This window comes from Tympanuchus pallidicinctus, unplaced genomic scaffold (genome assembly GCF_026119805.1).
Source record: "Tympanuchus pallidicinctus isolate F22 unplaced genomic scaffold, pur_lepc_1.0 scaffold1, whole genome shotgun sequence".
Classification (NCBI taxonomy): Eukaryota; Metazoa; Chordata; class Aves; order Galliformes; family Phasianidae; genus Tympanuchus; species Tympanuchus pallidicinctus.
Window position 1 is genome coordinate 84,732,030 of NW_026294618.1, and position 23,840 is coordinate 84,755,869.

At 37.9% G+C, this 23,840-nt stretch overlaps 1 protein-coding gene across 5 annotated transcripts in view; it reads left to right on the forward strand.

Moving 5' to 3' along the window:
- THADA (THADA armadillo repeat containing) overlaps positions 1–23,840 on the forward strand; it is a 218,249-nt gene that overhangs the window by 187,193 nt on the left and 7,216 nt on the right. For 4 of the 5 annotated variants that reach the window (XM_052698123.1, XM_052698137.1, XM_052698116.1 and 1 more), the window contains 4 exons: positions 19–140; positions 1,907–1,979; positions 3,787–3,931; positions 5,956–6,087. In XM_052698123.1, coding sequence (XP_052554083.1) covers positions 19–140; positions 1,907–1,979; positions 3,787–3,931; positions 5,956–6,087 — 472 coding nt within the window. Of the gene's footprint in view, positions 1–18; positions 141–1,906; positions 1,980–3,786; positions 3,932–5,955; positions 6,088–23,840 lie in introns of those variants that run through there. The other variant, XR_008210141.1, reaches the window with a different exon arrangement.

Sequence of the window (23,840 nt, forward strand, 5' to 3'; positions counted from 1 at the left end):
TGTGAATTGTGTGTGCAGGTGCTGGAAATTCTTTATAATATGGATCTCAGAAATGTGCTTCCAAAGACTGAATGCTCTATAAAAATGAATCCAAATGAGTTCTTATCCTGGAGCTTAGACATTGTGGATAACTCCAGCAGGTACGGTCTGCCATGTGTATTTAAATACTTCCATTTAAGATACTCAAAATGTTCAAGTGCTAATTGACTGGTGTTAGAGCTATCTTAAAAATTCATGTTTCAGAAAAGTGAGTGTGGCTTGGTTTGAAAAAAGAAAGCTCTTAGGTCTTTTAGAGAAGTTAGATGTGATCAGAATTATTAAAAAGGCCCTTAAGTTATACTGGTGAGGACTCCATAAATGCCCAGCAATACACTTCATGAAATTATAATTTACTACAGCTATTAGATGATAGTCAGTGAATGCTGCTCTTTGCAAATGGTTATCAGGGAACACCATAAGGGTTGGAGTTGATGATACATGATGAACATACATGAATTCACTGTGAATCTGCCGTTCATTCTATTCTGTTTTATCCGTTGAAAGTCTGTAGAAGTGTCAGACCAAATTCCATTTGGATTAGCAAAAAAGATTGAATCTAGGGATTAAAACCATAGACCTGAATGGTCCTCACAAGATTACTTGAATTCAGGGTTTGTTTCTTCTGCATTGTGGGTATCCAGCAAGGCTTAGATTTATGCAGGTAGTATATTCCATCCTGTAGATTTGATGTGTACTCTAAGTGCTGACACCTGTTTTTCACATCAGGACACAAGTATGAAGCCAGGACAAGGTTTGAGTGTACAATGGGAGATCCAATTTTCTTCTCTTATACTTTCAGACCTCACACAGTTACACAGTGCCTGAAGTCTTAACTGGACAAGACTGGCAGCTCTTCCTCAGGCTTTTGAAATTGCAGTATATATTTCAGAGAAATTGAGAATCTGAGCTGAAGTTCAAGTGTTCAGCATCTCTTTGAATATGCCTGCAGAAAAACCAAAGTGTTTACTGTGTGCTCCACTCTGTCAGTATGTGTACTGAAACAGCACTCCTTCATCAGGCTGCTTCTGCTAAGTCAGCAGAAAATGCCAATGTTTGATGCCCTGAATTTAAGTTACTGAGTCCATCTATTCATAAAAGAATGGACAAATCAAGTGAAAGTATACAGGCATGGAGAGCCTATTTCTATTAATGGTGGTAGACTCTTTTTGAAGTTAAATAAAAATCATGCCCCACTGTTACCAATGTATAATATTTAGAATATAAAATGTAGAACAGCATGATATAGCTGTGCATATATTTGTCAGGTTTAAATGATAGTGTGCAGCGTTTACTTCTGGAATGAAATTAGATACACATGGTAAATAACACTGACTGGTACTGTTGAAGAGGGAAATCATTGAAATAGCAGACCTTAGTGCTCAGTGTTGCCATTCCCTGCTGAGAGACCAGCCTCTTCAGGATGTTAATAGGCACCATCTCTTCTAAGACCCTGCTGGGCAGGATGGAGGCTCAGGAGCCAGTGGTTGGTGCATTGTGGTGACATTTTTAGCAGCTGTGGAAGAGGGATTCCTGGAATGTAACTCCAGCTCAACGGAATGCTTTTGTTTATCATTTAAAATAATGTCTGGTTTCTTTGACTCAGGTTCCATTTTCAAATTTGTTTTTCTATAGGAAGTATGTAGATAGAAAAAACAACATGAGAGGTGGACTAAGAGCATATTACATTTGTATATTAACTGCAAACTTAACTAGAGTCAAGATCTGTAATGTAAACTGTAATCTGTAATGCAAAATACCCTTGGTGATAATCAGGAAGGAATCGAAGTAGGCTGTGTTTCTTCTAGAGATGAAAAGATGGCAAAAGTAACTGCTTTGTTTTGGTATGTTCTTCACCTTGTTTTCTCAGCACTGAAGTTCAAAGCATGGCTTTCAAGTTTGCCTCAAAGTTGGTTGTACATCTTTTAGAGAACCACCAGCAGGTAAGTGGAACCGAGCAACCTAATGATTTTGTAGTTCAGGAGTTTTTGGTAGCAGAAGTAGTATGGCTTCTCTTGGTCGTGAGTCCCAAGCTTGTGTTCTTCTGTGTCACTGTACCTTTTATGGCTTTATGTCTTCTCTGAGCACAGCGCTGTGTTCTGAAGTGAATCCTCCACCAATGTTCTCTTAGTATATCCCTTTGAAAGTAATTCCAAGCTAAATACACGAGTAAATTTTTCTGATGGATTAATTTCAACTTCTGATAGCATCCAAAGTAGTCATTCTAATGTGGAAAGAAGAACGCCTGCAGCAAATTAGCACCCTGTACTGAATTAATTCCATGTCCTACAGTGCAACTCTCTGTGGCTTCTGTTCACTGGGGCAGCAGGAGAGTAGTTTCTCATTGAATTTTCTATCACAAATTGAATAAATGTAATAAGCCTTGTAAAAATAAGACTCTGTTTATCAACTATTTAATTTAGATTGTTAGGAACACAACTTCTGCCTCGGATTTGTTTTGATTTAAAATAGCCACTCTGTGACATCACATATATATGCACAGAGCAGTGCTAATGCAGCTTTTAAGGTTAGAAAAGTTTTATTTTTCACGTTTTCAGACATACAAAAAATACTTCATGGATATTTGATTTTTTTTCTTATAGCCTTTATTTTTGTATGCAATATGCAGCAGAATCAGTTCGCAAGTATGGTGTGCAATCTTCTGTCTCATTAAAAAAAAGGCACAGAACTGCACATAGGAATTGGAAAAAATAAAATGAAATATGTTGTTAATTCTTTTGTTTAAAAAAGGCAAAACGCAAGGACTTCAAGTCATAAACAATAAAATAACCATATAAACTTGGGTTCACAAATAGACTTGGGACATAATGTTGCTATGAAGTTTTCTAATAATTTATGAAGAGGAGCTAGTGAAAAATTCTGGCACGATCTGAGCTGTTGTAATGCTAGAACAACTTCCTCTAACAAGCATGTAAATCATGGGAGACCTAAGACATCTGTATGGAGAGTGCTTTCTGCTTTATAAAGGATCAGGTATGCTAGGAGTTTTACATCGAAGTTTCTTTGGGCTTACATTCAGTTTATGCATCTGTAGGAGGGATTGCTTAAGATAATCCATGTGTCCAGTTAAATTTAGGGAACTGTAATCCCTGATGAGATTTTTACTTTGCTTAGCCCAGTACAAAATCTGCAGGACACGCTCTGTCTCTGTGCTGTGCTTTGCTGAAACACACACACTTAATACTCCCAGTGAGCAGAGCACAAGAAAGCCTTCATTTGTCCCTTGATGAGTCCTTGTGCACTGCTGTGCCTTTTAACTCTACTCTCTTGCTGGTTCTCTTCTGTACCTTTTTTACAGATGCAGCTGCATTCACCTACTGCTTTATCAAGCACTGTATTGTTACCAAAATGCCTACGATTGACTGCTGCCATTCCAAATACATGTGCCAATTTACACGTAGGGTGCTCTTGGAAATTGCTTTTCTTCGTTACAGTCCAGAATACCTATCTTTGGCTTTCTTTTATAGAAGAATTGAGGACACAAGGATGTTTTAACGTAGTGAAGGGACACCATGAGTGTGTTGCCTATGAGTGCTGGTATAACCATAAGAAAATCTTCTGTGTTAACTGTGACATAGTCAACTTTTGAATGGATGCAGGTATCACCACCTTGGAAAAAATGCATGAACTGATGGGTTGTATGTCTTCAGCAATTTGTAGTTTAATGGGATAGTGACCAATGATATGGGGTGGTATGGCTTATTTCTCTGGTATGTTTTGTGCTTTCAGATTTCAGAAGAGGTCTTGAAAACATGGGTTCAACAGTTAATTTATTTTTGTGGAGATGAGCAGGAGACAGAGATGCTGCTAGCAGCTGCTGAAGTACTTAAAAATATAGCATCACTACTTCTGATCAGTGAGAAGCTTGTTCTTGGTGAGTAGTTTGAATATTCTGGATCTTTCCTAATGAAACCCAGTAATATATGACTCAAAATGTGTTATGTACATATGTATGTACAACATTTGTACATAAACAGATCAAACAAGCTATTCTGACAATTTTAAGAGGACAATGTACTAAATATTATTTACTCAAATAAACTATAAGTGTATTTAAATTCTGATAGAAAAAGCTCATGTAGAACTTCTTTCAGTAACTCTGCAGAGAGGAATGTGAAGTGCTATAATGTCTCCAAGCCACTGTACGTGTCTGCACAGATTTCATGGCTTCCTCTCTGACCCAGACCTTTCTGGCATATTCTGTTGGTGATGTGGGCATACTTTAGTTTAACACTGTGAGCAAAATAAAGCTGTGTTGGCTGAATGTTGAAATTAAAGGGTTCAGTCTAGAAATGAGGAACAACATGTTCTATGATGAGAATGATTAGTAATTGGATCACATTATACTACAAGAGGCATAATTATTTGTTTTAAGTTAACAAAGCTAACCAACAAAAATCTTCATAGCTTTTTCAACAATGACTGAGAAGCAAAGTTATGTGAAATTGTGTGGTCTGTTGTACAGAAGAGGTAGGATTTTGTTTTGTTTTGTTTCCTTTTAAAAACCCCAACCCATTTTTGTTTCTCCTGTGAACACAGACTAAGGGGATTGTGTGACTAAGGGGCCAGGAAATACCCTAAAAACATTTATCTACCAGAGTAAATAAAAGCCCCTAAGGTGTTAGTGGACAGCCATCTAAATTGGCTCTTTGTTCTGAAAATCAGACCTGGGGAAGAAAGATGGAGAATCAATATGCTATAAAACCTAGAACTTTGAGTCTGGAGTTCTTCACAACTGTGTATCAGTCCTTTCAGTGAGCTCCCTTTGAAGTACATTCATTAGAGGAGGAAGGCCAGCACAAGTCAGTGTGGCCTGGATTGCCTCGTTTCTCCTTAATGTTGTTTAAGAGTTCAGAGAAAGTCTTTCTGGAAAATCCATTTGCAGGCTTCCACCTCTCTGGCAGGTATGATAACAACTTGTCTAGGTGGGAAAGCTGGCCATTAAATAGAGAATAGAATGTTTATTCTGCTCTAACTATGCCAGTATAAGACAATTATGTATGGTGTGCTAGGAAAAAGCAATTTCTTTCTGAAATAATTATACTCTATATTCCCAAATAGGTGCTATTCCCGAATAGGAAAGTTATATGAAATTTGAGAATACTTCTGCCTGTGAAGTTAAGCCTAAAGCAATTCATTTTGGCCAAGCAATGAAATATATTTAATTGTCTGGCTAGCCTTGTAATACGAATCTCTGATAGAACTGTTGATAATACATTTGAAGCAAACCAGAGCAGCAATGAAGCGGGCACTTTGTTCTCTGTGATCGCCAGAAAGTGATAGCATCTAATAACTGACTGCCTCCAAAAGGGATGTTCCAGTGAATTCCTTTAATGAGAATGCTCAATGAGAGATGAAAAGTCACTACATCTTAATCATACCCCAGCAAATAGAGGAGTACAGTCTTGTGATTTCTGCACTACATCTCGTCAACCTTTGTTTTCATGTTTCTTGTGGGTGATGGCATTTCTGGCCAGCACTACCAGCAGTATCTGAACAAAACTTGGTTTAACAGCCCACAGGCAGATCACAGTGTGCTAGTGGATCTCTAGCAATAAAACTTTTGCCAAATAGGAATTATGTACTCCTAGAAACCGTAGAAAATTCACAGCACTCAAAACTTAAAGTTCAATACAGAGCTATCTATTCTTTGGACTGGATCTGGAATGGTGTGATCCACTGTTTTAAACCAAGCAGAATCAACCACCTAAAATATACAGAAAATATTTTTGATCATCTTTCCAATTGTCTTCCCAGTGTATTGCTAATGCATTTATTGTTTCTCTGTTTCAGTGTTTCACTGAATTTGTCATGTTTAAGTGTGCAGAGAGAGCTCCATAATTATTTTGAACGTGAATAAGAAATGGAATCCTAATTTTTCTCCATGTGTATATATAGGTCTCTCTGATACCCTCGCAATGTGGAAATGTGTGGTTCTCCTGCTGCAGAATGAAGATTTGGTAGTAAGGGATGCAGCTGCTGAGGTTCTACAAGTGGCACAGATTGAAAAAAAAAGCACAAGTGGATCAGGTATGCTCACTTATCTTCACTTTTAAATAATATTGGATACTTGAGAGACTGAAGTATTTCTCTTCTTATCATAAAATTCTTCCTAACTGTAAAATAATCCGTGTATCTCTTGAACACGTACCATGGAAGATATCAGTATGTTGAGATTTGACACCCACCATGCTTTTATTATTTTGTTTACACTGCTCTTGATGTAATATGCAAATGGTTATATGGATGTGTACAGAAGATAACTACAGTATTCAGCTTTATGGGTCACACTGTTGATGAGTCAACTATAACATAAGAAATAATGCTGAAAAGTCTGTGACACAAGCATTAGTCTAATACAGTGCAATGGAAGGTGCTATTTGAAACCCAGATTATTATAATAGCCTGATCACAGTGCAACAGGAATCTGGGAAAACCGTACTCAACTCATTGATTCATTATTAGACCTTGAAATCCTTTTAGATAGAGATCAGAGATCAACAAAGACAATTCTCAGCACACCCACAATGTGCTTTCAAGGATAAGGGCCCTTTGTCTGTATGCCCTAGTTTAATCAACCCTATTAATTTTAAAATAGCCACAAAACTTGAGTAGGCTTAACTAATTAATGTGTTTTGCTTTGAGAGTCTTTGCTGAAGCATTCTTCCTTGTGTTGTGAATAAATAAGAATTTGCTACCAATCTGTTCTCGCTCTGGTGGTCCCTATGGGTCTGTGCTATTCAGTAATGCCTCCACCAGCTTGTCTGTAGTCAATAAAATGTAGTCGACCTGCTCCACATGCTGGACTAGTGATAAAGCATCTCTGTGGTTAAAACAAACACGGCAGTACGAGTGTATGTTTTCTACTGCTGGAAATAGAAGTAGCTGTGAATGTGCTCAGGCGGCAAATACAGTTTTGAGCTGGCACTCAAAACTGTAGGGATTTGGGATAGGAGAAGGTAAGAGAAAGGATGTATGCAAGACAGCTTTCATCTCCCTGTTAATTCCTGCAGCTCTCTCATCACAGCTCTGACAATTTATCCGGCCCGATTCCTGTATTTTGTCCCTTTTTCCTTGTATCCTTTTGACAGGGACTATTCCTCTGTAGCTTGATGAGATGTTCAGGGCTCTGTCCTAATCATTAATACTATGGTCATATCAGTACTTGCTGATACAACTTACCACTTGCTAAGTAGAAGAGGCCAAAATTGAAGAAGTAACATCAGAATTATTTTTTAGCTTCAGTGTTCCAAATCAGGATAGGGATTTCATTCCCTAAACTTACTTTACCTCCTTAGTTGTACTGAGAATACTAATATGCATATACCATGAATAGCAGAGTACACTGCTTTTGAAGATACAATCCAGTTTCTTTCTTCCTCCATTTAACATTTTTATTATTGTTCCTGCCTGTGAACTTTTTTCTGTACTAAACTCCTTTATTTCTCTGTGCTTTGCCATCTGCCTTTCACAACAGGAGCACACTGACTTTTGCTAGTTAAAAGTAAACTTCACCTTTAGTGTTTGCTACTTTCTTTTATGCCCTTTGTTTATATATGTACATGTATGCACTATGATTTTTTTCCTCAAGTCTCATAGCACTCAAAGCCTTTCCTTTCATCACAGCATTGATTCTGAAGTTTCTAATGCACTAGAATTCATTAGAAGCCATGAAGCAGCTCTCCTTAAATTCTTCATTTCTTAAAATCTGCTGGATATCTTATACTGACTGACTTCTTATTTCCATTATGTGATGACAAATACATATTGTGGCGAAGTAGTATTATCATGAGATCAGAATGAAAGATGACTCAACAGATCAAAACAAGGACTGGATGACTAGAGTGCTATTTCTGTGCACTCTGTAATTGCTTCAGTTTCATTGCCATTAACACTAGTTAACATAAGAGAGTAAACAGCCTATTATAATTTTAGTGTTCTTTGTTCTTCAAACATCTTTATGCCCAAGTAGACATTATATTTCCAGAAAGACTGTACTGTTGTGAGTGTCACCTTTTACTGCTGTTAATTTGCTGCATGTAAAGCAGGAACACTGCTTATAAAATCCAAGCATTGGACTTGCCAGAGATATTGGCACAAGCGTTGTCATGTCTGCTCTCCACAAAACTCTGACCAGTGTATGCAGCATGTAAAGCAGATGGCCATAGCTGTCTACAGAAGAACTGAATTGCCAGCTTAGGGAATGAACGCTTTAAGTGTTTTATTTGTCTGAGATCCAAAGGAATCTGTGTTTATAGCCTGATAACTCTGATTAAGCCTGCGGAATTGATAATTGGTACAAGCTGGTATTTGTTTTTCCTGCAGCAGAACATAGCACAAGAGAGTATATGCAGCAGCTGGAGTGAGTCTGAATTTTTATTCTGCTTTAGGAAGGTGTGTGAAGCTAGACTATTTGATATGAGTAGCAAACTCAGTTTATTTGCATAGATTGTTAATATAACCGCTATAGGACATTCTTTCTTTGACTACGTGTTGCTGAATTACAGCATACGTGTGGCAGGGTGACTGTTTCGTGTTGCGTTTTCAGGTCATTTATAGGTGGCGAAACTGGAGGCAAATGGACCTTTCTGTTAGTGTGGCTTCACTTCCTGTAACTGCCCCTATCTTGTGTAATTCTTTGAAGCATTACATGAGCTCCTGGAAGAGAATGTGAACTTGCTTGTTATTCCCTCATGGCTTTTAGTGAGGGCAAAAAATCCCATTTCCTCAAATAACTGCATAATCCATGCAGCTTTGGATCGCTCTAATGATTAGAGCAGTAACCTTGCAGAGCCTGAAATAGAGGGTAACAGATGTGATAAAAGAACTGTCAAAATTGCAGCCCCTATTTTTGAGTGAAAGGAGGAAATCTTAGAAGACTAAACTGATACACAGCAGGTCTCCTGTGCTCACTCTGCTCTGTCTTGCTCTTCCCCTGAAAGCTCCTGCTGTTACTGGTAAAGTTCATGTTTCTAATTTATTTTATTCATTCAGATGAGCTTGATTTAATTTCTGTAATTAGGTAAAAACTAATAGGAGGGTGTGGGCTAGTGAGGTTGGCTGGCTGGCTGCAGTCATTTTCTGAACATGGCAGGTCGAAGAGAATGCTATGTCACTAGAAACAAGAAAACCTTTTGTTTTGCTTGCTAAAAATAACTTATGAGGTAGTTAAGGTTTTACTAATAACTTGAACAATATAAACCCAATCTAACTCGAGGTATTGCATGTACACTTTGTTGTTGTTTCCTCATGCATTGAGGTGTAAACTTCTGTGGGATTGTTTTATTCCTCTTAGAATGAGGGAGGGTACAGGAAGTATTGTATTCAGTGTAAATGTAGAATAGTTGCTTTGAAATCTAATTAAATTAGTGACCCGTGGCTGTGTAAAGTCTAGACCTATTCACAAGCAGCATTGCTCATCCAGGAGGGTTACTCCTTGCAAGAAAGAAGAAAAAGGAGTTTACTTTCTCTGTTGATGATTGCTTTACTGAATATCCTGACAAATCCATTTGCTAGAATGAAAGTTGTATTCACTGGTGTCATTTTGCTCTAGGCTTTTTTTTTTTTTTTTTATATCCAAGAAGCACTTTCGAAAGTTATGATTGTCAGAAATGGAAAAACTTAGAATAAACTGTCTTTTTTACTATTACAGCTAAGCCTATGCAATCATGTTAACCAAATACATTAGATAGCTTAACATTTGTGTTGGTAAATTACCAAGTTAAGCTTAAGTTGGGTTAAGATCTTAAGCATTGTCAACATTAGTGCCAATTTAGCTGATTTGATTCAGCTCTGACAATTTCAGAAGTGTAGATGAACAATTTGGTTTTCAGAGCTGAGTCAACTTTTGAATGTACCTTTGGGATTGAGGCCTTTGGAACCTCTTGGTGCATACAAGCACAGCAGCATAGTGTCACAGCAGCATGGCTTAGAGATGAGCAAGGCTGCTCCCTTGCAAGCCACTTTTGGGCTAATTCTAAGAATAGGATTGGATCTACGGGTGACATAGACAGAATATGTTGCTGATTAACTCACTAGTCAAAAATGCAGGGATATTGATCCTGATCCTTCTCTTCCCACCTCTCACACTTCAGAACAAAACCATACAAGATACTCGTACTCTTGTCTCAGGAGTTCCTGCATAAAAGTCAGTGCAAAACTCTTCTTCCTGGTTGTTCCTTTCCATTTGACTTTTAACCTTCAGAAAGGTGATTAGTAAAAATGACAGATATGCTGTTAGGTAAGGGGCACTACTGGTCTGCACAGCAGATTTGGTTGAGATTCCTGTGGAAGTCATAATGTGACCTCTGGTCTGCTGGCCTCTAACCTCTCAGACTAAAGGTATGGAGGAGACTCACTTTTCAGTAAGTTTTGTTCTGCCTATTGACTAGAGAGTGTAAATGTAAGTTAAGGGGGAAGTTAAACTGTGCTCCTGCGAGGAGAGGAAAAAAGTAATTTCATTAGATTAAATAATGAAACATTTACAAGGTAACTTCAAATTCTTTTCTATTCTTTAGCATTTGGCTGAATAGAACCTCTCCATCAATCATGCTGTCTCTGTGGCATGAAGAAAAGCAAAGCTGTTTGTTCCTTGTGCTTCTATTTTTTTTTTTCCCCACACATCATGAATTCAGAAGGTAAATTCAAATAAAAACTTCTTGACTGAAAGCAAGTCTATCTATCATGAAGATGTGTGCTAAAAGTCTCATGTTTGTGTTTATTGAAGGTGGGATGCATAAGTAAGCCTTTAGCAGAGGTAGAAAAGGAGAAGTTAAGAAAAGATCAGACTGTATTTACAGTTGAAAGAGAAAAGATTTTGGTCAGATTTATGTTTCTTTAACCTATCCATTAAAAATCTTCAGTAAATCTAAAGCTGTGCAGAAGTTCTCATACACATGTGCCCTGAGAAAATCTTGTAAATCAGTTGAAAGATAAGAGATAATGTCGGCTGTGTGATGTTAAAACCGTCCAATGACCTGGCATTCATTGTCAGCACCACAGGTAATATCAACAAATCATGGGTGACTGACATGATCTCAAAACTTGTACCCCAAGTGTCCTTCATGACTGATCCATGAAGTCTTCCAGGACAAGGGAACAAATTAAATCCATTCTCTAGTTGGTAGTGAAACAGCTAGGAGTAAATGCTGTGCAAAATTCAGATGCTACAAATACCGTTCTCATTGGTGGTATTCAGCTGCGTGATAAGAACATCCCATGTAGTGCACAGAAAAATGTAAAGAAATACATTGTACTTTCATTGCTGCCTCAATTCCTTGTTGGTATTTGAAGCTGTGTTTTATTCCGTAAAGTATGTGGAAACCTTGGTCATAGCAAAAGTCCACTTCTTCTCATGCCTTCTAATAAAGGAGGAAGACCGACTGATGTATCTGTCCTCTTGCCAAACCTGGGGAGAGATCCACCACTTGGCTATATTTCTGTGCTGGTATTGTGCTTCCCTTCTAGGGAGGCAAATGGGAGCAGTGTGGTGAATAAAAAACGAGTTGGGTTACTGTGATCCTGGACAAAGATTAATGTGTAGGGTTCAACTTTTCTCATGCATTGGTGACTTGCCCCGATGTTCAGGTTAGGCTAATAGACCTCTTTGTAAGCTGAGGCCCCAAACAATTCACTTAATTACATCTCTTAAAACCAGTTCTGGCAGCTGCCTGCCTTAAAGAAATAGATGGTAATTACCTGAACATAAACTAGGGAACTGCATGCGTACACTGCTTTGAGGATGTATTAACTGGAATCTGTGGCAGGATCATAGGTGATACGTTTCCATTTCTTGATTTAAGTGAGGGTTGTGCATTCTTTTTCCTTTTTAGATTCTTTAGAGATCGATGGAGGAGTTATGAAAACCATCAAATCAGAACTTGTCTGTAGAGAGTGCTGTGCTGAAGCTACAGTGCTCTTCCAGTTGCTAACCAGAAAATGAGACTTTTAGCGCTGTGGAGGGGCAAATGCATGCAGATGATGAAACATTTTCATTCTGAGTACATGATGTCAACCACTATCGTGTGGAAAGTTAAGAGCTTCCAACAGTTGGATCAATTTCAAGCCCTCCCAGCTGCCCTGCGTAGGAAAAAACAGCATTCACAGAGTACTTAATAACATCCATGAATTTTAAGCTGCCTGGAGAGTCTTTTGTAAATTTGGAGTCTGATGACCAGAAAGTTCTCCTAGTCAGATCTTGTGATGTGTCACAGGGCTCTTGGGAAGTGTGCAAAAGTCATCAGCATTGTCAGGGCTACTGATGGAAAACTGCTCCTGGTGTTAGCCAGAACACACTGGTGTTCCTTGTGCTGGGGGCAAGTGGAAGAAAGTGTAACGTATATTTTTTTTTTTTTCTGGAATCAGCTGCAGTGTTTATTTTGCTTTAACAGTATTCTTGATAACTGCATTCTGGTATCCAGATGCACAACTATCCAAAAAGAACTAGACCTGCCATAAAAGAGGAATTGTTTGAGCTGAATGTTAGGATTTCAATGGGAGGAGGCATTTAGCCAAATGGCCTTTGAGAGTAGACAAGACCCCTCTCAGCAGAAGCAGAAGATGATGTGATGAAGTTCAGAAACAATCAACAGCAGAAAAAGCTCCTAGTGAAGCAGTTTGTGTTGCAGAACAAGATTAAACTGCACAAGTGATACTTATTTTATTAAGGTTGTGTGTGGTGTCTGTGTAATAGTCTATGTTAAAAGAAATACTTCCTGCTACCTCAGTGGTAAAGTGTCAAACACAGGCAGCAGTTTGCAGTGTTATAATCAAATATAGTGCAGGACTGTGTATTCACAGACACTACAAAGTGGTGAAAGCTCTTGGGTTATGTTAGATAAAGCATGCTGAGGACAGGAGGAAAGGTCAAACAGCTGTGAGTGTATTCATGGAATACGCTGAAAGGGGTTCTAACAAGGGAGCTGGAGGGGGAGCTGCTGGGAATTACGAGAACGCTCTGCACTGGGAAGTGCACTAGATGTTACTGAAGAGTACCACAGGCTGTGCAAGGTAACATCACAGATAATGCACCAACACTGTCTGTAATTGTAGGATTGTAAGTAGAGTACGGTTCACAGAGGACATGCTCCTTAAAACGTTGAAAATTCAAGCTTCTACTTGCAGACAGTACCTCTGACCGCATCTGTTTTTCCTCTTCTGTGTTTTTAAAGGTAAATACTGCTTCGTGCATATATAAGATTCAATTTAATCACAGCAAACTAATAGATGGTAATATCTGTGGTAGTTGGTGACTACCTGATGACTGTGATGACCTTACATCTAAGAAGCTTGCTCCAGAAAGCAAAATGACACGTGGTAGAGATTATGAAATATTTACTGTGGCTAGAAGCTATAATTTGGTGTTTTTTACATCTGCTGTAATAGTTCTAAGAAGGGTACAATTACAGGTCGGTTGCAAGATGAAAGAATTGAGGTTTACGAGTGTAAATGAATTCATCTGGTCTCTTTTCTAGAATAAATTTAGTCCTGTTCCAGAAGCAGATTTGACCTATGGCCTAGTTGTGTGGTAATGTTATAGGTAAATTCAGAATCTGTAACATTTCTTTTTTATCTGACATTCTAGTTTTATACCCTAAAAATGTCTCCAATTTTTATGAAAATTATTGGAAGATCTGATTGGGAAGTAATTTAAATTTTCCAGATTGCATTTATAATATGATTTTTTCCTGTCTTAATGGTGACTCTTGAATAATGTGTAGATATTTTCCCTGGATGCAGAGGAAAAGCAGGCAGAAAAAGCTAGAAAATTGGCTTAAATATTTTATGTGGAAAACTCTCTGGAGTTACCTTTGGGCTCATGGACCCAAAGTTCATTGTGTTGTCTGCCTTTGTAAGAAATGCTAGGTAAAAACAAATTGTATTACCTGCCCTGTGCTGACTACTTGTTACAGCTAAGTCACAAAGCTTTGTGGTTTGGGGGTTTGTTTGTTGTTTCCTGTAGCTGGCATTCTACACTGCTAATTCTGGGCATGCTAAGAATAAACAAAAAATGTTTAGCATCTTCCAATCTAGAATTTTGAGATATGATTTTAACAGATTTATTTAGAGACAGAACAGAGGTTCCATGACAAATAAAGGTTGCTGATAGGATTTAGCCTATAATCTATATAACATTTTGCTATAGTATTCCTACCGAGATTAGAATGTATTACTTGAATAAAACAAAATATGGAAGTGTGTAACTTTTCATTCATTCATTAGCTTGCACGGGTAAAAGCTGGAGCAAATAGGGTGCTAGCACAAAAAGGTCTGAGTTATCCATAACCTACAACTGTCTCTGTCCTCCTTAGGCAGCTTAAGACAGAGGAGGTCACGTGAAGGAAAGCAATACAAATAGATACAGCCCAGCATCTGTGGTATTTGTGGTATCTTAAACACCGCCCTCACAGCGTGTTTGAGAACTGCGTTCTGGAAGTTCTGATGTAAAAGATCAGTGAGAGGATTGGCTACATGTATCTATCATAGCAGTATGCTTTGTAAAGGTTGACCTGGGATTGCAGCTGAAAAAATATTATGGGCTGGAGAGCTTGCAAAATTTTACAAGTTTTCAATGAACTTGTACTGTAGAAATCTAGTTCGTAAAACTCTTCATACTTAGACTAAATATATAGTACTTCAATTTAAATATTCATCTGTATTTTATATAGAAGAATACATGCTGAGAAGTCTACATCTATTGCTATAGGAAGTAGTCCATTATTTCTTTGTAAAGACATTGCTCACAGAAAACTTCATTTGGCAGCTGTGGAGAGTGAAGGTCTCTGTCTTTCTGCAACAGAGATAACGACAGTGCTATCTGTTGTTCTGCCCTTTGCATCGAACTTGACTGTAAGATAACTCCTCTGAAAGAATGAAGCTGATAGCCTGTGTGTAGCCCTGTGCAAAACACATCTGCTGCAAAGCCCCCATTCCAGGACATGCATGTATGATACTTTTTTATTAGTAATGTCATTTTCCACTGAGTGGGATTTCACCAAGGAGGAGATCATACATTTCTGCAAGCAAAGTTTTTGACACAATTTGTGCATATGTGTGTGAGAGCAAGGTGAGGACCACAAATGCCTTTGCAGACTAACCTAAACCACTAGCTTCTGTTCACATAAGTCAGCACTCGGTGTTTTTAATGACCAAGATAGAACCTACCTGTGCCCAGGACCAAACAGCACCAGAGAGTGAAAGTTGTTTTTGTGGTATCACCAATTCCCTGAGCTGTAGACTTCCCACTGATTTGGTTGCTTTAATTAGTGGTGGGGTGGGGGTGAAGGAAGGTTGAGGGTGAAGGGACGCAGCAGGTCCTTACTTCAAAACCTAAGATGTGTAAAAGTTGTTTTCTTCTGTAATCAGTTCCAAGGGAGCTCTTAAAAGAGGAACTTGGAACTGGCTTCTGAACAAATTGATTTCTCATGCATGAAAAAGTCAAGTAGGACTTCCTTGGGAAAACTAGAAATTTAAATTTCAAGAATTAGACTTTTTGTAAAAGGCTTTTGATTGTTTGATTTCAAGCAAGACTATTGAAATCATTTCAAGGAGCAGAATGATTTATGGTAGTTGCTTACAGTACCAGCGTCATGCCACTTTCGCGTGTTTTTAATTTCATTCCTTTGCATGGTCTGTGCTGTGTTAATGATCATCTTGTCATGCTAGCAGTGGAAAAGGTTTTTATAAATAATTCCCACTGGTAAGATGAAAGTGTTAACAGAAATACTTCAGTGAAAGCCTTGATTAACTTATACACTTGGCTTGATCACTGTAGAGGTTAGACTTACAATATCTTATTACCAAAACTAATAAAACCCATTCATTTTTTCATGTTCTATGCTAATTACACTTTTATTTTCCCTTGTACAGATGCACACAAGCTTATTTATTTTTGTATTGAAGACAACAGTTACACTTTTTAGGTTTTTCTTACTCATTCTTATAAATTCACACCCAAACAAAACCTTCTTTCCCTAATTCCAGAATCTATGCACTGTAATACTAGAACTTCAGGTTGGTAAAGTGTAAACTTAGGCTCTTAAACATATACTTTTAAAAATGTTGGGTTTTTTGTTCATTTGGTGTTTGTTGCTATTTTTTAATTACTGAATGAATCTGTTGTGAAAAAATCTCCCAGTTTAATTCTGTTATCTAATCTTGAGATACTTTGAATATGCAGAACATTTTCCATATGAATCAAGCAGCAGTATTAACACAACAGAAGTGTGTTTAGAGCAATGCTACATATTAGTGCAGTACATGTAAGTAGCAGATAGTAGCTGAAGTTGCATAAATCCTGCTGAACTTCTGTGGATGTACTGCAATATGAAATTTGTAAGGTTTATGAAAGTTAGCATGTAACTGTGTTGGCTGTAGAATGCTCAACTTGCATTTGCTGTAAACAAGAGAAGATTGATTTTTCATCTTCTATTTCCTCTTACTGAAAGCTCTCTGTCTAGTGTACAGACATTAAGAAGCACGATATAGTATACAAATACTCCATATTCTATCACTACTGCATCTCAGAAGTGTCAAGGAAACAAGATACATCTCATCTTCTGTGAAAATCAAAGTGGTTGCATCAAAAAAATGGTGTTATTGAACAAGTGAAGGGTCTTACAGAAAAGATATTTTCAATATTGCTTTCCTTTTTCTAAAGCAATGTGTGTTGTATAGACCAGTGAAATTAGGCAAGATCTTATTGAGAAGAGAAATGGTTTCTTAGGATATATGCCAAAGTAGAGAGGACTTGACTGTTTGGAGCCAGTGACTTCAAACTCCTCTAATGTGAGACTGGTGCAGACCCCGGAATGCAAATAAAACAGGATGTAAGGAGATCCTGGAGATAAGGGATCTCAGAGTGAAATATCACTTAAATACACGAACTGAATCCTGTGCTGGTCTACAGAACACAGTAGCGGTTTCAGTTCAAACTCCCAGAAGCAGCAGTGACAATATTTGCAGCTCTTGCTTTTTAGCTGCCTTGCTTTGTATTGTGTTGTAAGTTTTGGCATGATTATCTCTGTGGAAGGTTGTTACAGAATAAAGGTATATTCTCTAAAGCAGAGGATTTGACTTGATTCTCACAAGTAATGGTGAAGGCTGTGATACTCATGGCTGGCTATAGCAGGATACGGTCTTCCCTGAAGGAAACTCATTTTAAACATGTAGAATGAAAAATAAGATGTTAAAGAGATAAATGTCTGTTACATACACACATCAGTGTGGAGTTTAACTGCACATACCATTATTTATTTAAGGAAAAGTTCCTTGAGCAGTGAAATAAAGGGAGCTTTTTTTTTTTTTCTCTCATGGATTTATTTTGTGTGGATTTTCTCATGTCTGATCACTGAAGTTTCAACTTTTGCTAGGTCTCTTTCTCTATGCAGCTGGCTAGTTACATAGAAACAAGCCAAAATATTTTGGATTCCTTTGCCCTTTTTTGACAGACTGGGTTGAAATTGCACAGCTCATTCAGAAGTTGTGGTGGGAAACCACGTACACAAAAGCATGCCTGCTGATTTCCTTATTATTATTTTAAAGGAACAAAAATCCCTTTGATGTTGTTTATTCTTGTAGATTGTCAGTATGATTGAATAAAATATAGCAGCACTGTTATTGTTTCTGTGCACTGAGTGCTCTCTTCATCTCCACCTGCCCTCTGACTTCATCCTCCCAATTTCTCACACCTTTTCAATAGACCTTCCATTGACTTCTGTAAATTTAACAGCCTATTGCTTTTCTGTCTCCATCTCCTCTTTAAAATATGTCTTGTAAATTAAATGAATTGTGCATGAACTGTGTATTTTTGTAAGCGAGGCTGATGGTCTGTTGTTAGGTTACCTGACACCTCTCATTATAAAGCCATGTTTTTCAGATACTTACATTAGTTCTTAATAGTTGGTATTGACATTTTCCATACTGCAAACATATATTTTTTTCTTACTACAGTACATGCAAATCTATATATGAATCTGTATGCAAAGTTAGGGAATCATGTCTTCTTTATGCAGATTACAAAAAGAACTGAAGGTCTTTTCTTTTGAATGCCATAATATATTTATGTTTTGGAGCAAGACACTTTGATGAAATATGTGCAAGAGTTGCTGAGAAAATAGGACCATGAAATGTTTCAGTAGGGACTTCATGGAGTCTAAAAGCTAAAACCTCCAAAGATTTTTGTGCTCAATAAACATCTTACATTTCTCTGTTCCTGCATTGCTTACTTGTGTTCCCAGTGGGGTTATTGAATGTGCCATATGCCAGGAACACAGTGCCTCAGAAGGACTCTGCAAGTGTTGCTTCGGGTAGCTCTGGGCCAGGGTGGGCTTAGGTACTTGAAATGAAAACCTGAAATGTGCTTTCATTAGTACCTGTGGATATTGTTGTTACAGCAAAATATAGAGAAACTGGCTATCATTTCTGGTTATAGAATGGATAAAAGAGACCTCAGCAAAATTCTGTGGGCTGTTGGAAAAGTTAAGATGAACTATTGAGAGTTCAGCCTGGTTAGGTGAGGAGCCTTGTTCTTTTTAGTGCAAGAGGAAGGCATAAAGGAGAAGGATCTTCCATGAGGATTGTGGTGAGAGGAGACTGGTCTGGCTTCAGCAAAAGAAGAATGTAGGGAAGAAGCAGAATGAAGATCAAAAGGGAACTCTCCAGTATTTTGGGAGACAGCATGACTGCAGGTCACTCAGAGGCTGAGTGTCAAACCTTGAGTTTTCAAAAGAAAAGGAGGACTTAAGTGGTCAAGATAATTAGACCTGCGTTGAGATGCTATGGAATTGGCTGCCTGGGGCTAAATAGAAGACATAGGAGTTATGCTATCTGTACACCTCACATCTCCTGTGCTGTTACCATTTGCTCTTACTTCAATAGCTTTTAGTGGCAGATGTCTGAGGGGTCAGACTTGTGATTTCATTGTTTTTCAGCTCATGAGCCTCAATATAATGTCACATTATTTGGATATGGTATAGATTTCTTTTTCTGCTTTGAAACTTGGAAAGTTGTGCAGTCACACTGCTGTCTTCCCATCTTCTCTACACTAAGAGTGCTGGGATGATTGCAAAAGCCAAGAATCTAAAGGATAGGAAATGCAACCTTCATTCAAAGATGTTGTGCTGCATGTATAATAAGGCAGCAGGGGCTATCTACATTACCACAGGATGGCTGTTTGTTTGTTTTTGTCAGTGGGTTTTTTTGTTTGTTCTGTTTTTTCTTTTTTTCCTCCCCAGAAGTTCTTATTCATTCAACAAGACAGATTTGCTCTGATGTTGAATCAGGAACATACAGCATAGGAAACATCTCTAACAGCATTACCTCATTTGCAGAGTGATAAAGTAAGACAGGATCACAAGAAAGAACATGCCAAAGCCACTTAGTATTGCTCTTGTGATTAGCATTCTATTCCTGCCTATCCCAGAGAGCTCTTTTGTGCAGGTAAGCAAGTTATTTCAACCAGTTTAGAAAAGAGGTCACTGGCTTGCTGACTGCTTACCTAGGTCCCTTGGAGGCATGAGTTGCAGGAGTTCAGAGCACACAGAGTAGAAGCCAGAGGCAAACGAATTTTGAATATTAAAACATGGGATGCTGAGTAGTCAGAAAACAAGTCATGAAGCCTCAGATCAGTCAAGATTTTAAATCTTAATCTTCACATCTCTCCTCTCTACACGCAGAAAACAGATCATGTCATTTGTTATTTCTGTGGACATACAAATGCAAGTGACTTGGGGAAGCATTCCATGTAGTGATGAATGAGTGAGAGTCACGGGTTAGTTAGTCTTTCTGTCTTCCTATTTGGATATTTTGAAATATTTGGAATAAAAAAGGTTCAAAGCTATATATTAAATGAGGAGAGCATAGAAGAAAAGGCTTCTTCCCTGTGATCAGGAAGTCCCTGGTGTTCACAAATCCTACCTGAACTCGTATGTGAGAAAAATTTTCCTTCACTTTTCACTTGTGCAAGAAATGCTTATGTTCAGAGGACATCCATATTCTGGGGAGAGCACTCACAGCACTCTTTCAATTCCCTCTCATTTGAAGAGACACAAACCAAGTCCACAAAAGAGTTGGAAAGAAGTGGAAAATACAAATGTAAAATTGATAACTGTAGTGTCACGTATACAAATATTTTTGTATCTGTGTCAGACTTTCAGTTAATGGATTCTGATTACTGATGAAATAATGTTCGTCAGTCCAAGAGTCTATGTATATATAGTCTCATTGCATGCAAGAATAAGCAGTTCGTGTTCTTCCTATACATTTGCTTGGAAGAATGCCTCAGAGTAATTCAAATAAGCCATGTTGCGTGTTAATGATCCACCTTACTGTGTCAAGGCCTGTGAGGTGGTGTAGTGCCTGATGAAGACATGGGTGAAGTTGCCTCACCAATGTTTGGGATATGGACACGATGGCTGGCAGTTTCCAGGCAGATTTTGATCCAGCTGTTACTCACTTGACAACAGCAGTTTGGAAGTACTGAGTTTCAAATATTTTAAATATTATGCAACCAGGCCAAAAAGATTTCCAAAGAAGTGTGCCTATATAATGGGGAAATGCTCTGTGTTGCTAAAGCTGCAAAATCAAGAAAGTCACCTAGGAGGTAAGAGTTGTGTGAGAGAAAAATTAGTTTCTTGCTTTTGTGTGAAATTTGAACATCATCTAGGGAAGTAATATTATGCAGCCCTTCCTGGTACTCTAGAACTGCCTAAGCAACAATAGCATAATTAGGATCCGTATGCCTTTGTGTTGACTTCTGGTCAACTTCTGGTAGCAGAGGAATGAGGGGGCATGTAGGCTTCATTGTGTTTTGGTATATACCAGAAACCAGCTCATTCTCAGATGAAATCATTGAGCCATCATCTTGCCTTCGTGAAGGGCAAGTAGATCTCTGATGGATTGTTGAAATTTTTTTCCAAGATACGTATTTTCCATTCAGAATTGAGATAATATATAAGCAGCTATGCTTATAATTTGCTTGTTAGACACCTGCAAGAATTGCTGCCAGGCAACATACAAGCTTTTGCAGTGGTTCCTTTGAACAGTTACCTCCAGCACACTGTGGTGAACGTGTTCTAGCAGTGGGGCTTTTTCCTCTCTTCTTGGCTGTTGCTGCTTATAGAGGTTAGTTCAATCAGGAGACCTTCTGAGGCTTCTCAACCTGATACAGGGAGGAGATTGCTTCCTTGATTTGGACCAAAATATGCTCCATGATCTTAAGAGTACCCTTTAAGTCTTTCAAAAGGTGTGGGTCTGTACTGGCTGATGAGCTGTTGAAAAGGAAAACCCTGGCAACATCAGCTTCTCTGTAAACCACAACTCTAGAGTCAGGTAGAGTTTTCATCAGAATGCCAGAAATGCATATAACAGAAGATGCTACAACACTGCATGGAGAGCAGTTTGCAAGCAGGCACTAGAAGGCATTTGGATCTTGACAGAAAAGAAAGAGCATCACAGATTTGTAATTTTGGTAGTTTCTGCCATAAGATTGTGTTGGCAAATTGAACAGTATTTTTATGGCATTATGTATCTATGTATGTTTACTGTTAGGAAAAAGATAAAAATAACACTGCTTGTGAGCCATTCTTTGCAAACAAGTTTCATCCCTTCGTTTTATTCATCTGTTGTCTGTCTGGTCTATGCGTGTTGGAAGGTTTTGATGCAAGGGTCTTTTTTCATCAGGTTTTTGCGTAGTAAACAGCTTCTGTGAGCTTTCAGTTTGTAATTGTATGCTCTTACATGCTGAGAAAATGGGATTAGTGAATTGACCAGCAAAGAAGCTGAGAATATGTCATGAACGTTTTTAACAAATATCATAATATATGAGATTTCTGGCACTTTCTGTAGGAGCAATCTTACAGTCTGTTCTTTTCAAATATCACCATTTTTAATAACTAATATAAAACTAGGATAATAATGAAATATAAATAATGTTATCTTGAAAACAACCTTTGCCCACACTGTTTAATTATATGGCATTAATACAGACATGAAGACTGAGTGGCTGAGATTCCCAACTTTTTTGTTTTATTTTGCTCTTCTGCTCAAAAATACTTACATTCAGTAAATCATACATACTCCTGGATCAGATGCTTTGTAGTTATCAGGAGTCTTCTCAGTAGCTACGACTTCCTTACAGGAATATGCCTCTCTGTGTTAGCACAGAACTGCTGGAAGAAAGATAAGACATACCAATGTGAATTAACATTTAGGAGAAAACATAGAACTGGTTCAAAGCATTCTGTAATGCATGTGGTCTTTAGTAGTTCAAAGTTTCCTGTATCTATTTGAAAAATTTCCAGTAATCTAAAGTGACTGTAAATTCCAGCAATTCTAAAGTGAAGAGTTTGCTTAGCAGTTGTCAGCAGCTGCAACGAGCATGCATCTGGAAAAAGGATTATTGTACCAAAAAGGATTATGTATGGTGCTACATCAGTACCTGTATGTGGAAATACATAGCATTTTTATGCCTGTATTTTTTCTAGAAAAAAATTAAAAAAAAAAAAAAAAAAAAAATCCACCAATCTACACTTAGTATTTCATACGAGTTAGTTTAATTTAAAAAAGAGGAGAGACTGCTTTGAAAGTCATGATTTGTCTTTGCAGGGTTTATTGAGATGTATGATACTTGGTAAAACCGGTGGATTTTGTTCTGGGAATTTAATATTACTTGATTCTTTTTAAAGGATTACATTATATAAGAATGTGTAATCACTGTGACTTCTTATTTTGTACTCCAAATTTATTTTGACACCTTGTAAGTTGTTCTCAGCCCTCTCATACAATGTTAGATCGTCACATGGGTGAGGGAACTGTTTGCTTTGTAGAATACAATGCCACTAATTAAAATTGAAAGTAAATGCACTGAATTAGAATCAGCTCATCCATCAAGGGCTGGCTACTGATTATTTACTGACAGCGCTTCATTTAGCTCTATTAATTACACAGTGGCACCGTTATATAAAGGTTATGAGTGTTATGTTCCTGAAAATTAAGAAGGAATACATGAAAGATAATTGTATGTGCTCAGCCCTGGAGTCTGGAAGTGGTAAATGTTAAATGAAGTGTTCATGTGAATAATCTATTATGTGTCGTTTTTTTCTTATCAGCATTTTAATTGCAAGTGAATAAGCAGGGCAGCAGCTTACAGAGCCTGATAGACACCTTATGCACGCTGTGGTGGTAGTGGCTGTATGACTCCTCAATAATGAAGGAGAGCCTGCCTTTTTACTGCTGCTGTAAAAATACTTCTTTATGCATTTGAACGTAATCCTGAATTATATTGGTTTATTGGTTTTCAAGTATTGCAAAGCATTTTGTCTGCAGTCTCCTACATTGATTACTCCCACTTTCCTTATTCTTTTATCCCTTAAATAATCAGTCTTTCACCACCATTCTCCAGATAATGTTTTCTAATCCCAGCTGTGATGCAAACTGGCCTCCAGTGTTCCTGCATGACAGCTGGAATACGGATCTCAATCACATCTGGTAGTCTTCCTCAGTGCAAAGCAAAAAGTTCTTTCAGTATCAGAACACACCAATGATAGGAATCTGAAGTCATGTATATAATTCTGGTGATACGAATTTTGAAACTGTGAGTAGACATCTTCATTTTTCCAGTGCATACCTAACTGGGTTCAAACATATACTCCGTTGGCATTCTTCTAAATAATTAGCCAGAGGATAATGTTTTTTACCTTCTCAAAAGTTCCGTGGGTTTATGCGGGAGGTGATGGCTTTTTGCTGTTTAAATTGGAACATGGCTTTGCGGCAGGGGGTTGTTTCTG